General features: G+C 31.1%; 1 protein-coding gene across 1 annotated transcript; it reads right to left on the reverse strand.

The window, feature by feature from the left end:
• Nucleotides 1–641: 641 nt before the first annotated feature.
• Nucleotides 642–14,343, reverse strand: LOC128176195 (uncharacterized). The gene is made up of 15 exons (XM_052842339.1): nt 14,119–14,343; nt 13,862–13,984; nt 13,298–13,411; nt 13,017–13,094; nt 12,749–12,870; nt 12,521–12,607; nt 12,332–12,424; nt 10,020–10,133; nt 7,586–7,793; nt 6,931–7,092; nt 6,757–6,842; nt 6,247–6,314; nt 3,804–3,901; nt 3,403–3,688; nt 642–1,006 (listed from the first exon to the last, which is right to left on the reverse strand). The coding sequence occupies exons 1-15, from the start codon at nt 14,183–14,185 to the stop codon at nt 925–927; spliced, it is 1,788 nt and encodes a 595-aa protein (XP_052698299.1). The 5' UTR covers nt 14,186–14,343; the 3' UTR covers nt 642–924.
• Nucleotides 14,344–16,862: the final 2,519 nt, after the last annotated feature.

A 16,862-nucleotide genomic window follows, 5' to 3' on the forward strand; every position in this document is an offset into this window, starting at 1 on the left:
GGAATTTCGAATTAAAATAAATAAACACTCTCAATACATGCATTCCTTTGGGAGAGGGGTATTTACTCTGTTTACCGTGTCGATGATGCTAAAATCGTGTTTCATCTCTATTTCACATAATTAACAATTTATATCGTTCTACATTCATGAATTTCGGAATAATAATGCTTCGGGTATGATATGATATCAGAATTATCTAATTTAAGACATGAAAAACTTGATTCTTATTTGTAAACAAACTGTTCTTCCATCGTGTTTTCTATGCTATGTTTTCCCGCATTAATGCGCAGTGGCCTAACAAATGGCGGATCACATTAATATTCATCAGACGTGTAGCAAAGTTTAGAGACAAATAACTAAAGACAGAACATGTTTTATGGGCATAGAGTTTGTGAAACGTCTAATTATAAGAAGCATTAAGTATATTTTTACTCAACTTTATGTGAAAAATTTTACTCCAAAATACGCCACATATACCTTTAAATATATCTATCTAAAATAAAAGAAGTAAATAATTATTTAATTCTCGAATCTCTACTCTTCTGCACAAGACAGGATTTTGAGACCTTCATAACTTCATGCATGCATTTAAAAGAAAACTAATTAAAACGAAGTCAAATATTATATTCATGATTTATGTATATGTTGTTAAACGATTACATGTAAATTAGAATGGAACGTTTACATGTTTAACAAGTCAAAATTTTGGTTGTGTACGCTGTGTTCCCATTGTATCTAAAGTCTTAGTTTAGAAACACCGTTTTTCATAACACTGAATAGAACATTGAAAAACAAGTAATGTATTTATCAAATAATCACTGGCCAATACTTTTTGCGAAAATAGTTTAAGACTTTTGATGCAAATAGTATCAATATATATTGAAGCACGCAATCAGATATTGTCACTCTAATCTAAAAACAAAACTACGTTTCCACGAATTTTACATCGAACACTTCTCTGGTCTTTATGTTAATCTGTATGTTCTTTGCCATCACAACTCTGTAACTGAAACACATGATAATATTTACTCGTGGTTGATATTGTCCTAGTTATTTATCATAATTACTTATGCCCTTACAAACAAAAGAAAAATTATTTATAGGTTTTGTATACACTTCACAAGAACTTCTAATTGTTCATCCTGAATATATCATAATTTGAAAACTATGATATAAAAAAATATGAAATGTTCTCAACAATAGCACAAATAACATGAAACAATATTGATTAAAATTTTAAGAAAAAGTCTCAAATTAAATATGCCCAAAGTTTTCCGAACGATCATTGAGGAAAAACAAAAACAAAAAAAATCGCATAAAGTTGGCAGTAATATAGAGCACGCGATAAAAACACTTATTTAGTTTGAGGTTTCGTCATGGGTTATTGATTTGAATTAGTAATGTTTTAATTTACATGTATTTGTGCTATTGTTAAGAAGACATTTAAAATGTTGTAAAATTTCAAATATTTCATTACATAATTTTTAAATCATTCTCTTTTTAGGTTCAACTCTTAAAAGTTTTTGTTAAGTGCACAGAACAGAAAAAACTTAATGCTTTCATTAGACAGTAATACCCGCACTAAGTGTTTGCCCCTAAATAACACTGTTGTGTACCAGTTTTAGTTAAAATGAAGGCCACAAGCAATTTCCGGTAATATTTGAAAATTATAATTTTCATAAAAGATGAGATCCCATCCCATAATGAGCAGTCCGTTATGTACAATTCGGGGTTGAACCATTTGCTTGTGAATTTTAAGGTAATCAATAATCTTAACATTTCATGTCATAGAAAGTATGGTCTGTATAGTTATTACAAATATAAATAAATTAAGCCACCGCCCTGTGATTGCCGGCTTTAGATTTGCTTCTGTGTGCCAACATCACCGTGACACATTTCGATATTTAAGTGAATAAAAGTGCGTTTTAATCAAAATTCTTTCACGGTGACGTTTAGGAATTTAAAAATTTTACAATACATGCTTTTGACAATTTTTTTTTATTTTTAAACATTTTGTTTATCTTTATAATCAATTTTTTTTTTTCAAAATCTTATTGAGAATCTAGAGAAATATATCATTAAAAAATGAAATTTGTTACTGTACATGTAAGAAGACTCTGAATCTTTAGAACTGGACGTTTGATTGGGGTGGGGTGGTGGAGGATTTAATCTAACCATTTACTGTTATTAGTTTTATTTGAATATTAGTTATTGATTCCCAGATAGAAAATAAGATTAAGTCTTCTGATCATATCTCAATTGATCAATTGTCAATTATGCAAAGTGTAATATGATTTTTCTAAAGAAAAACATTTTTTACCGGTAAAACTTTTAAGACCCCAAAATCTATTTTGATTTTAATGATCATTCGACAGTTAAAAAGAGTGTAAATGTTAAGGTTTTTTTGTTTAATATAAGGAAAAATAAATTCAAAGTTTTAATTTTAAGAAAAAAATCATTTTAATTACAGTTAAAGGAGGGATACATGGGCGGATCCAGATTTTTTTTCAGGGAAGGAGGGGGGGGGGGGGCGACATTTTTTTGCATTTGCCAGGGGGGTTCGGAGCATATTTTTTGCAATTTTATAATGTATTATAATAAATTTGAATTTTTAATGCTACTTTTTGATTCCCTTGATAACATTTTTATTTTTAAAACCTTATTGCACATCTATAGAACAGCCCCAACCATATCCCAAGTTACGAATGTCATTTTATTGTTCTTGAATCTAAGTTTTTTAGGAGTGATAAACGTCAATTATCTGGTACCTTTTGACTCCCTTGATTCCAATTTTTAAAACCTGATTGCATATATATAGGACAGCCCCAATCATATCCAAAGAGATGAAATAGCCACTCCAAATGTTGTAAGAGGAGTTCTGGGAACCATACTCCTTTTTTCAAGAAAAACGTAATTGTTGTTGTCCACCGATCCCAATAATAAAGACAATTCTAAAACCTAGTCACATTTCAAATGACATCTCCAATCATATTCTAAAAGATCATTTGGCTACTTCCAAAAAAATAAACGTTTTTGAAACCTGATTTTATGTACAAAGACCTCATTTTTCAGCCAAAAAATGACCCTCAGGACATAATTGAAATTTCCGAAACAAACCAAAACATATTCCAAGATATGATTCGTCTATTGTTGAAAATATAAGAGGAGTTCGAGGAAAAAGCTTTTTGATAAAAAACGTCATTTTTAACCAATTAATTGGCCTCCAAGAACTACCAGAGAACTTTTGAAACCTTTTTACTAAACAACATGACACCCCAAATCAAGCTTCAAGAGTTTAGTTTGCTGGTAGTTTGAAAAAGTAGAACGTGACAGACGGTCGGACGGACGGAACAGGGTAACACCAAAGAAAGTGCGGGTATAATAACATATATTCCTACTTACAACTGATCATGTATCGTGACAACAACAGTTGATTTGGGGTCACGTTTGTGGTATTTGTTCACTCTGTTATTCATTTCTCTTGAATATGCATTCCATTTCCCATTTTCATCCTTCCAGAACCATTGGTTTTTTGTACCCGGAGATTGGGGCCCATCTGTCTCAATATCTGCAGGTTGCTCAACCAATTTGTCATTTTTAAAGTATTTCCCCTTTGTTACATATAATACAGGTTTCCTTTTGGATTCCAAATGATGATCATTGTTAAAACCAGACACATCTTTTAAAACTAGAGAAGAATAAAAACAAACTTGCAGGAAATGGACAATGTTATACCTCATTTTGCACTATTATCAAACAGGAACTAGAGTTCAAATTGTTTTTGTAAACATTGGCACGATTACCTCTTCCAATTCCAGGTTCACTTTCTTTCGCATAATTTAACGCAGCTTTTTGCATTTGAACTTTAAGAAAATCGACACTTTCTTTTGAAAATGGATCACTGCAATTAAAAGGAAAATTAGCTATATTGTAAATATATAATTATTGTTTGGAATATAACACTTATCATTCTACATGGAGATAATTAGGTCAACATTATGAAATTAGAGTGGATTTACATGTATATATTTTATTAACTATAGATGTTTTTTGGTGGGACAAAGGTTTGGCGAATTAGGTACACAAGATATATCATTAATGTTGGCAGATAAAATTTTGGTGAATCTATTTCCCTTGTAAAAATCAATTGTCAGTTTATTCTAAAATTCTATATACATAAACTTAGGCATATATAATCTTATATCAAAATAACAAGACAGTTAAATTTGATGTCCGGTCCTGGTTACACACATTGAATATTTCAAACAGAATTATATAAATAGTACTTATTATATCTCTATTAACAATCAATTAGTAATACGTTTAATTATTACTGAAGAAGCCATAAATCAGACAGTTATCTGCTCTTGAGTCAATCATGATACTCCGAAAAAAAGACATGCTAACACCCCTGTAACTGGAACTAATTATCAGCTGAAGGGAGAAAAGTGAAATGGTGTTTAAACAATTAACTTCTTATCTATTGTAATGATTGGTTTATATTAAAATTTCTTTATTTTGTATTGATTTTTTTTTTGGGGGGGGGGGGTGGGGGTGGTGGTAGAAAGTGTTCAGTTACAGAGTATTTGTATTGAGTAAGTCTTCTGAAGAAAGTAGAGGTACTATACTGTATCTGTGAAGTCAATATGGAAGCCGTATATGACAACAAAATATATGGACAATGTAGTACAATACATGTAGATACTATACAAATAAAAATGTATTTCCTCTTGTATATTCTTATGTTTATAATCAAAACATTAAAATGTTTTCCTTTGTACAATTGGATCCCAGAATGGCCCCATCCGACTCCTAAAGATTTCGATTTGAACAAACAAACAAGAGTTGCTCTCACTAAAGTTACAGCTTTTCTAGGAAAATGTTTTCTAGAAAAAAGATTTAAAATAATTTCTAAATATATTCCTATGTAAAAATTAGAGCCCCGTTGTGACCCCATCCTACCCCCGGTGATCATGATTTAAATAAACTTGAATTTTCACTACATGACGATGCTTTAACACAAGTTTTAGCTTTCCTGGCTCAATGGTTCTTGAGAAGAATATTTTTAAAGATTTACTCTATATATTTCTATGTAAAAACTCGACCACCCATTGTGGCCTCACCCTACCACCGAGGGTAATGAGTACACAACTTATAATATACACTACCTAAGTATACTTCCACGTAAGTTTCAGTTTTCCTTTCCCAAAGGTTTTTGAGATTTTTTTTTGAAAATTTACTCTATATACTCCTATGTAAAAGTTCGACCATCCAATGTGGGCCCACCTTGCCCCTGGGGGTCATGATTTTCACAACTTTGAATCTACATTACCTGCGGATGCTTCCATACAAGTTTCAGCTTTCCTGGCCAAATGGTTCCTGATAAGAAGATTTTTGAAAATTTCTCGAAAATTTTCATTATTTCCTAATTATTTACCTTTGTAAAAGAGTGTAGTCCTTAATTTTTACAACTTTGAATCCTCTTAGCCTAAGAATGTTTTGTGCCAAGTTTGGTTGAAATTGGTCAAGTGGTTCTTGAGATGATGTTGAAAATGTGAAAAGTTTCAGACGGACGGACGAGAGACAAAATTTGAACAGAATAGCTTTCAGCTCAAGTGAGCTTATAAAAAATACCAGGTTGATGAATTGATATGAATTAAAGCTATGGTGAAAAGGTTTCATGTTTTTAACAACATGCTTAAGGGTTCAACAATTTTGGAAGCAGTTCAACAAAAAAATATTGGAGGGAGGATTCTTAATATATATATATATATATATATATATATATATATATATATATATATATATATATATATATATATATATATATATATATATATATATATGATATTATTTTGTAAGTTAGAAGCTTCCTAGTTTAAAAAATATGGTCTGTAGAGAGGAAACATTCTACAGACGACTATTTTGCTGTTGTGGTTATTGCACAAAGCGATCTTTCGTTGAATCGTGTAATAGCACTTTTATTTGCAAATTCACATACTTGGCTAAATTCGCGAAGCAATTTGCTGCTCTTTTTTTAAGAAAATCATTACAAGAATGGCATTTTTTATGTGACATGTACAAAGTTTGATTTCATTTTTCTAATCTCTATTGCTTAATAAAATATACTAGGATTAAAATTTAAGACTGTTTTGGATACATATCTGCAAATAAATGTTGCTGTTCATAGATACAGATAAGACAATAAAAATCACATATTGACTACCAATATCAAAATTATATCACCATAGTTCAAGATCCATTTTCCCTTCATATCCAAATCTATACTGCTTTTGACCGCGTTGCCATCGGACCTGGACAATTACAAACATATCCAAAGTGATCATAATTACATATAATATAATTCTTATATCAGTTTCAAGTTTGTTGACTGAGTTCATTAATGCTGCTTGATGGAGTGTACATGTTCTCTGCACACATTGAGCCTCTATAGCATTTAACAAAATATCAAAAACTAAACATTTTTTGCATTAGATTTAAAGGCAAATGTAATGCAATAGTTAAAGTTCAATTTTAATCGTCACAGACAAGGATATACATGTATATTAATTTGCAATCCTATTTAAAGAATTCTGCTTTTTGTTAATATAGTGCATTTGATCTTTTATTGGGAGGTTTTTGAAAAGTGTCTTAACACTTACAGTTTATCACTTAACAGAGTGTAATAGCAAACATTGAAAGACTATTTATTTTTACGCTTACACCATGATATCCAAGTAAGAACGAATATCATACCTGAACCATTCCGTTTTCGGCGACTTGAAAAACTGATCCAATATTCCCGGCACCACCATCTTGGTCACCATACTTCCAATCAGGACCTACATTTAATAATAAAAATGTAGAGCAAATATCGATAGTATATAATTGCTCCTTAAATATCAAGAATATTAATAGTTTATCTTATACCTCTTGTGACAAGACAGCCTAGTGAAATTAATTGGTTATCCAAAATTCTCGGTTCATCGCAGACCATTATATCATATATATCTTTTGCTCTACTGTTAGATCCGTATCTGTAGTGGAATGAATTGCCTGGATTTCTGTCCCATTCTATATGCAACCAGCCAGCTATAACGATTGAATTAGTAAATGGCATTGTCTAATCATTAGAAAAATCAAAATTTCGTAACGTATACATGTAGTCATAAATTCTTTCGACGCATCAGTCGAATTATTGTATACATGTTTTGGATTTTCATTAAGAATGTTTAATACGATTTAACACTTTGTACATGTACAATGTATGCACATTTTAATTGAAAATGTCTCTTCTTTGAATTTTATTGGTTATTCTATTCATTGTGAAATATAAAACAATAACGTACTAAAAACAAAAACAGATTAACATTAAATGCCATGTAATCAAGAAATCCTAATTATTAATTGCCAACATTTTTTTTAGTACTTTTTGCTTACAAACCGGTACTTCTCCGACTAAGTCAAAATCGTTAAACAAAATAAACGTTGCATCCCTACTAATAATTATTAACATTTTTAGATAAAGTAATGCAAAATGTTCCTTGCGATATCATCATTTTAACATTTAAACTGTAATGTGTACCATTTTTAGAATGTCCTATGACTGTACCAGGACCATACTTATCCTGATCACCCCACTGCCAGTCGCGTCCTCGTTTTACTCTGGAACCCAAAGGAGGCATATTGGGATCTCTTTCTTTATAAAGCTCCTGTTCATCTTCAATTTCTTTTAATAAATCTGCATATGAACAGTACAAAGGCTTCCTCGAGCATATCTCAAATATGTCGTCCTGAAAGTAATAATAATAATAATAAATTTATCCATAATAATTCAATGCCTAATTAACTGAAAAAAAGTTAAGAAATCTACATCCATTGGGTTGATCATGTGTTGAATAGCAGTTATACACTCTGTAACACCATAATAATAACTGAAGTTATGTTCACGCATGGATTGACTAAGAAACATAAAATTCAAAAAGCTAAAGAATCATTGCCGAAACCACGCCAACTTGATCACGGAAAGATGACAGCTTTTATACATTAAAAATAATTCAAGATCTGCTACATCCCTTTCTCTCGAAACCATTTTCCCGAAGGATTTCATATGAGAATTAATGTAAATGCATGGGAGAGGGATTCCTCCCTATTTGTTGAATCATTTACACTTTACTGACGGGATATTCTCTTTAAACTGGTATATTTTCTTGCATTTTGGGTTCTTCTATTTGCAAGGGAATACTGTTTTGGTATGTTTCTTTTTTCATGATGTTTTTTTCTTAATGATTTTCGGCACACGTTTTTTTTTTTAGAAACGATTCAACTGTTTGGCATGAAATATTTAAATCTGATTGAAATTGATCTGGACAGTATTGTCGAAATGTATCCGTATGTTACACAATACGGGGTTTAAAAGGGAAGGAACCGGGTGGCTTATTATTTGAACCTATATTATAAAAATGGGAATGTCTTTGAAAAAATAACATTACACCATAAGATGTTCTAAACAATATGCCACCTTTTAATTTACTATGATAGCAAAACCGCCCTAATAAGAGAAAGGTAAGCCCCTTCTGCAGAAATAATTTTTGTCAACTCTTCACTCTGTTTCTGCTTTGTTTGATTTTAAAATGATGAACTAAAAACATTGTTGAATCGAAAATTGGTCATTTAATGCCAAAATGACGGTAAACTTTATCATATAAACAAATTATATACAACATGTAAAAAAATATCAAAAACAATGCTTCATACATAAGGTTAGCCCCTTGTGCAGAAATTTTTGATATGATGATTTTGATTCCTGGAGATATCCCCCATTTTTGGTTATTGTTTGTGTTTACAATACATACACTGTCAATTAATATATATATACTGTTAAGTAATGTTGAAGCATAGTGCATGTCAGCTTGCTCACTTTTTCTTTGATTGGTACATACACATCTTGTAGGGTTTGTGTGTTACAACCTAAATACTATTTTTGTTTTAAAAAGTAATATTTTTTAATGGGGGTGATATGCATTCAATGAAAATGAAAGAAAAAATGAGGTGTATAAGCACACAACTACAATATGTTAATGAAATACTGTAGTATAATTGTTGTTATGCAATATAATAAACCATTTATTATATAAAAGTCCTTGGTAAAGGAAATTACCATACAAAACATTTCAATATCATTACTTCCTAGCTGTAGGAAATATTTTCAGTATTGTGAACAAGAAATGTGGAACTATTTGAAATTGTGTTGTTTCAATGGGGAAGAAACCATTTACAATTGAAATACATAAAACGTAGTTTTGCAATGAAGGTTGAAACCATGCGGAAACCTCAATGAATTTTAAGGAAGCTTTGGATTCGTGGTCAGCATAAGTTTTTGCATTCAGGAAATTTATATATTTATCTAAGAAGTCTATAGGTCATGTTTTCCTTGTCATTAAAGGGGCTTAGACACACTTTGACTTAAAATTTTCAAATTTTATTTTTCCTTTTACAATTTTTACATTGAAAAATATAGAAGTTTATAATATCAAGTCAAAATTTGAAAGTCAAACATCAAATTATAGGCAAGATACGGAGTTCATAATTCTTTGTTCGAATATTGTCATTTTTACATATGTGATGTATTGGCGAAAGTTTCAATCAGATGTAACTTTCTTTTGTTGATAATCGTATTTATGAGATATTGAGTTAGTTTGAATTGTTTTTACGTGTCATTTTGTCCAAGAAATGGTAATTCTCTTACATTTCATTTTTTGTAAACAACTATAAGACTAGAGCTTTGTTTACATAACAATCAATTCTTACCTCTGTATCTCGTTTGTAACCTAACTTTAACATTCAATATTTTGGTCAATAATTTAAAATGCACCAGTGAACCAGTTTATACATAAAATAATAAAAAAAATTTTTTTGATCTCAAATCGCGTCCAAGTCCCTTTTAACAGTAAATTACAATTTTAGGATCTCTTTTTCTTATAAATACATCATAAATTTAGGATCAAAATGGGTAATACCAGATCCATCTGCGAAAACTCGCTGTCCGGAAACTTGCACACCAATGACGTCATAATTCTTTCTTTGTCGTTGCCATCATTCTCAATTGTAAACGACAACTTTGAAGCTGTTATCTTTAGTTAAAAAGGTAATTCATTAGTATGTAACATTCGTGTTTTCTTGAAGTCCTGTGAACTTATCTATCTATTCAAAACTCAGATTTGTAGGATAATTAAAAAATATAATCAACAGTTTCTAATGAAGAATATTCATATTATAAACTCATATTTAAATACGAGGGCTGTCCAAAAAGTTCGCGGACAATCGCGTTTTTGTCCTTGTAAACGGGTTCATATATGCATATTGTATACCAAAATATTTGTCATAAAATTCCAAATCAGATTAAAGTGGTTTTGAATGTTTTCATGAAAATTAAACTTAAATTTTACTGTATTAAAGTGTCGCAAAAAGCACGAACGGTCCAGTGTCAAAATTGTTTAAACTTCGAGATTGAGATTTAAGATCTGAATATTAACAGTATATTAAAAACAGGTCAAAACGTCAAAATATTCAACTGTGACGTAGTCAGAATTTTGTACGTCATTTTCATACGTCATTTAAAGCCGTTTTCAATTGAGCAGAGGATATTTCAAGGAGTTTACGGCAAGAACATGTCTTTGAAAACGCCAGAAAAAGCGACGTCGGTGGATCGCATGGAACAGCGCGCCATCATTAAATTCTGTGTAGAATCGGGGAAAACACCTATCGAAACGAAACAAATGATGGAGAACACAAAAAGGCATCGACACATATCAAGATCACTAGTCTACAAGTGGCACAAACGATTTTCGAATGGAGTTTGCGATTTAAAAGACGCTGAAAGAAGTGGAAGGCCTTTGATTTGTGACGATATAACGAAATCCCGCATTCTTGACATTGTCATGAAAGACAGACGTCTGACGTTACGAGAAGTCGCGTCAATAAGTGATGTTAGCAAATCTTCGGTTTTAAATGTCCTCACTGAAGACTTCTGTATGAGGCGTGTTTGTGCAAGATGGGTGCCCAGACTTTTATCCGATAAGCACAAAAAAGACGAATGCAGACAAGTAAGGCATTCATACAGAATTTCAAGAGAAGAGGAGAGAAGTGACTTGACAGAATCATTACTACGGACGAGACTTGGCTGCATCATTTTGATCCAGAAACAAAAACAGAATCCAGCATTTGGAAACACCGGGGTTCTCCAGCGCCGAAAAAGGCAAAGGTTGCGAAATCCGTGGGTAAACAAAATTGCTGATCGGCACGGAATGATTTTGGTCCACGCTGTATCCTCCGGTCAGACGGTGAATGCTGCATACTACTCCAAGGTAGAGAACTACCCATTCCATCACATTTAAATTGTAATTACAGATTTAAAAACATCCATTTCGCTACATTTAGCATATCGTAATTCATTAATTTAATACCCTGACATTCTAATCTTAATTTTTATTTATTTAATTACTATATATGATTAAATTCACATATTCTAAAGCCACATACAGTGTACCAAACGAAACATTGGTTTTATTTATTACAGGTGTTACGCCGCGACTTAGTTAAGGCAATTTAGAAAAAACGCCCTGCCATGGCTGTGGACCTTGGAAATATCATCCTACACCAAGATAATGCACCTGCACATACGGCATCTTCCACGTGTCTGGAAATCGAACTCCTAGGATTCGATCTTCTTGAACACCCGCCATACAGTCCGGATCTTGCTCCGATGGATTTTGCAATTTTTCCCTTCATCAAATCACAGCTAAGAAGAGTAAGATTTGAGGATTCTGATGAACTTAAATATGCAACTAGAACCATTGTATCTAAAATCGACAGTAAATGGTATTCGGATATGTTCGATTCATGGCTAAGAAGGTGTGAGAAGTGTTTGCAGTGCAAAGGTGACTACGTTGAAAAGTAACAGAAACCAACGTGCTACGTACGACGTTATAAAAATGTCGTGTAACCGTCAGACTGGGCCGTGCGGCCTGTACAGGCAATGTTTTTGTAGTGATAACTACATTATAAGAATGTACATTGCTCTGATTTTTATACACATGCATTATTATAGTCTATATTAAAATATTTTAATACTTTCCTAAATATAGCGTCGTTATTTAGAATGAAATTAAATGTGTCCACGAACTGTTTGGACAACCCTCGTATAGGTGATAGATAAAAATATTAAATTATTTTAAAATTGCATTTTTTATGATATTCTATCAAACTATCAAATACCACTAAATCAGAATAAAAGCAACAGATTTTGATATTCTTATAACAAATTTGTTACCATATTTTTTGAGTATTTAGCAAATTGTCTTGCTTCGCTAACATGCACGATCTTTCCACCTTGTGACTGGGCACTTAGAAAATCCAATGTTGTCTAATAAAATAGATAAAAGATATCAGCTATTAATATTTCGTACATATTGGTTTAACCTCACAATTTCAGTTATATTAAAAAGGTAAATGACTGTACTAAATCAGGATTCTGTCCGACAGGAATACAAAATATTGGATGTATTCTCCCCACGTTTTGTGTTTGTTGAAGTAATCGATGCTTATCCTTTTAAGAAAGAATGGAATTCAATATAGTTGCCATTCGTTTTGTTTCTGTTTACAAAACTATAAAGTTAGATATAGTATTTATTTTAAAATGAACATTAATTATCAGTATTGTATTAAAATCAACTGATAGTGTCGATACTTCGTCGGTTTCCATTTGAGGACACAAATCAACATCTATGATTGAAAAATCAGTTGGTCTGCCGACCGAAATGAGAATTATTCTTGGGCGAACGTAAAAATCCCCCAATTTACATTCTAGATCTACAAAGAGAATTAATTTGTAAAACTTAACATGTTTAAGAAAGCTTAGCATTCAAATCAAAACGTGAGAATTATTCTGAAATGGAAATTCAAAGCATATCATTTTTTTTGGTTTGGTATGAGAGAAGTATTGAGAGCAGTCTTACTTGTGCCATTTCCAAGTCCACCTTGAGATAATATAAATGCTGCCGTTAAAGGACATGGTCCTCCAATCTCAACATTGTCTGAAATCGAAGACAAACTTTGCTGTAAACTGTAAATAATGAAATTGTTACATGTAGACATGTTATAAATTTACTGTTTTAATTTTACAGAATCTCAAAAGAAACGGAGTTAACATAAATGCTTATGTAAAGAAAATAGAGCTTACCTTCTTATTTACATATTGTTCGTTTATACCCCTAATGCTATCAGGTTTAAAAAATACCTAGACAATGTTTGATATCTTCGTATTGGTTGGAATAGTAGCGTAGAAACTTAGTTTGACGTCCACATACAATTACTGCCACATTCTCATCAATATCTGGATGTTGAGAGTACTCTAAATATTTGCAAAAAATAATCACAATGTGACTGATTTTGTCTATGAATATAATAACAGGTGATTGTTGTTTAAGAAAGTCTATAACGCTAAAAAGCAGTTAGGATACAATAAAATGTTTTTATGAATTAATCAGGGACAAATATATTAAGTAAAATATGCACTTAAAAAGAAAATATCATCAGGCAATAATGTCCTTTCAGTTTTTAAATATATCATAAAACTCTGATACAGCATATTCGTCTTTAACATGTACCACGGAATTTGTCTGCATATAGACGATGTTTCGATACAAGTGTTAATAGACATATGAAATATCAGAATCGTAAAACAACAGACCGTAATAAGGTACTTTACATTTTATGAGGCATACTAGCAGTTCCTGGAATTTCAATGAAATATTTTCTAGGTAAGATTCAGTTTAAAAAAAAACCTCAGATGATACATTACCATCAATTATAGCAGTAAACGCTTCCTTCAGCTGCGCAAAACCTTCCTTCTCGATAAAAGAAGATGTATCTATTATGAAGATATTGTAGGGGCCTTTCCCTTGTTGATTCCGCAACTCATGATCTAATAAACATCAATACTTGGTAAAGAAGCTTAGTTCTCAGAATGCATTTGATGTTGTTGGTCAGCTTACAGTATACTAATGCAAAAAAAAATATTTGATTGATTATATGATAATATATTTAAATAGTACTCACGAACTCGAGCTTCGAACTTCGCTTGCTCCCTCCAAAATTCTTGTGATTCTCTAAATCCTACTGCCATCTATATAAATGGTCAGAAAATTAAACTTAAGCATACTATCTATTACATTGTGTTTCTTTCCGGTAGAGGAAGATGCACATCACCATACAGCCATGTACTAGATAATGATTTTAAAAGCACTTCCGTCCTGAAAGATACTTGGTTCGAGCGTATTTACGATTCCTAACATTTTCTTCCTTGTTTTTTATTTAAAACTAAATGATTTGCTTTATATTGGATTAAAATAATAGATATTACGGTTTCAGGCTCTGTTTGTACATGAATACATAACTTACTAGTAGGGGTGTCAAATTAACACGTTTCGCTAGTCGATTAATCGAAGGTTTAGTAGAGTACTCGTTGAGTTAATTGAAACTGTGTCCTTTTTCAATAAAATGTTTCTAGTTTCACAAACACGGTATCTTTAAACAAAAAAATGAAAAACTAATAATTTCATTAAATAAATTAATGTATTTTAAATGAATTTAGAAATGAATTTTATAATTTTTCTATTGATCGACGTATCAAAGAAAAAATTGACCGGCAAAACTTCATCAATAAATATCAAATGATTACAAAATAATATAGTCCTAATATTCGTTTGCAATGTCCTAGATCTTTTCCTTTTTTCTTATTACGCATAACTGAGCTATGTATCATCTAAGGCAAATCAAAGATGTCTTTTTCAGACTCTTATCATCAATTAAATGTTAATAATTGTATAAACAAACGCCTTATTAATACAAATGAATGTTATTATTAATTATAGAAATATCTGATTAAAATTTTATCGGAACGTATATTATACATAAAAGAAACATCCAATAATAATAATCTCTACAATAACATAATTGAATGCGTAAGTAGATTTGTTCAAAACTATAATTTGATTTACAAATCTTTAACACCAAAACTAGTCGCTGGTTTGCAAATATCTATGGTTATGATCTACACATTTAGAACACCAATGTAAAGACTGTAACTTACAGACCTAAAATGCCAAGAAAATAAAGCTGTTGTTTTATTCTTTACTCCAAAACTTGCTGTGTTAAGAAAACAAGATGTTTTGAATTGTATAATATCACATGTGAAACGGGAAATCGACGAAGAAATTTTTAATTAATGATTGGTGACCAAGCGATTGTCGAGTATAACAAAACTCGTTAATATACCTATACTGACTAGACTAAGTGAAGTTTTATTGTTGGTGCGATTGTTGTATATAGTGTTTGTTTAAAGCTAATGGCAAGGACTTTATAAACGTTATTGTACAAAGTTATCATAAATAAGTTTGTAAATCATTTACATTGTTACATCTTTTGTCCAATGATTGCTATTCGTTATAACCGAAAGGTGAATTGAGATACTTTAATTTGATCAATCGCGCATTAAAAATTATTATCAGAGATTCTCTTTCTCTCTCTCTCAGGCACTTACATTTGTTAGCAGGAATAGTTACTAGCACTATTCCATTACTTGTTATACTGTGCTCTAGGGACAAATAGGTTACCTGCACAGATTTTCTTTGTGATGTCGATATTTTTTTTAAAAAATTCATTTCCTTCATTCCATTTTCACTGTATAATAAAACTCCCTGAAGAAAACTAGTGTATAACAAGAGGTTCAAATGCCATTCAATGTCTAGTAGATTGAGAACTATGGACCAAATAAATAAATTCGTATGGCACGAATTATGATTTATATCTTATTATAGGATTCAATATCATATTATTAAATTTCATTTTGCAAAATTGTATGATAAGTTATTCTTGTTATTGTATCATATCATACCATTTAAAGGTCAAACCCTAAGAAAATACACACAGGACATTGGTCAACTAAAACACTAATGCATGATAATATTAAACTATAAACTATGATGCTGTTGCATGTGATGCATGTGATAAAAATTGTTTTATTAATTTTGAAGCGCATAATTGTTTCACTTCTTTTCTGATTCAGATGCATCCACATAGATTTTTTGTATTTCTTACTAAAATCTATGGTAATTAATACATGCATGACCCGACATAAATTTACCCGATCCGGTTCAGACACAAAAATATATACATTAAACTGCTTTTAGGCGCAATGTTTAGCTTTGACTTTGTAAATAAAAACTTTAATTGAATAATAAAATTTAGAAAAATTACAAAATTAACCACTGTATTATTTGTCCTTTTTGGTATCTGTTCGTGTATTAATCTTTTTAATTATGGCTACATCAAAGCACGGACTTGTATGGACTGACCCCGGGCATTCAAGGAGTTGTGGTTACGATAATTACCTCCCACATAAGTGGAACATTAAGTGTTCCTTATGTGTAACATTCTAATCAGCAATGAGAGTAATTTACTTACTAATCACGGATAACTGATGAAATAGTAAAACGGAAGATGTAAATATAATAAACAGTAAAACGCTCCCTTTGGTGCTCTATTCGGGTATATGTATACCCGCATAGAACACCCAGAATAGCATATCATTTAGAATACTCGGTATTATATGCTCGTTTAAACTGTTTAATATACATCTTTTTTAAAAATCATACCTTTGTAATATGTCAAAATTGACTTATTTTTAACAAAATTCTGCATGTTTTCAATCACGTATAACATAACAGAATACTATTAATTGCCGTGTTTCGAAATCACGCAAACAAACCTAACAGTATTAATATTAACTCTTTATTGTGTAT

Source organism: Crassostrea angulata, chromosome 3, assembly GCF_025612915.1.
Source record: "Crassostrea angulata isolate pt1a10 chromosome 3, ASM2561291v2, whole genome shotgun sequence".
NCBI lineage: Eukaryota > Metazoa > Mollusca > Bivalvia > Ostreida > Ostreidae > Magallana > Magallana angulata.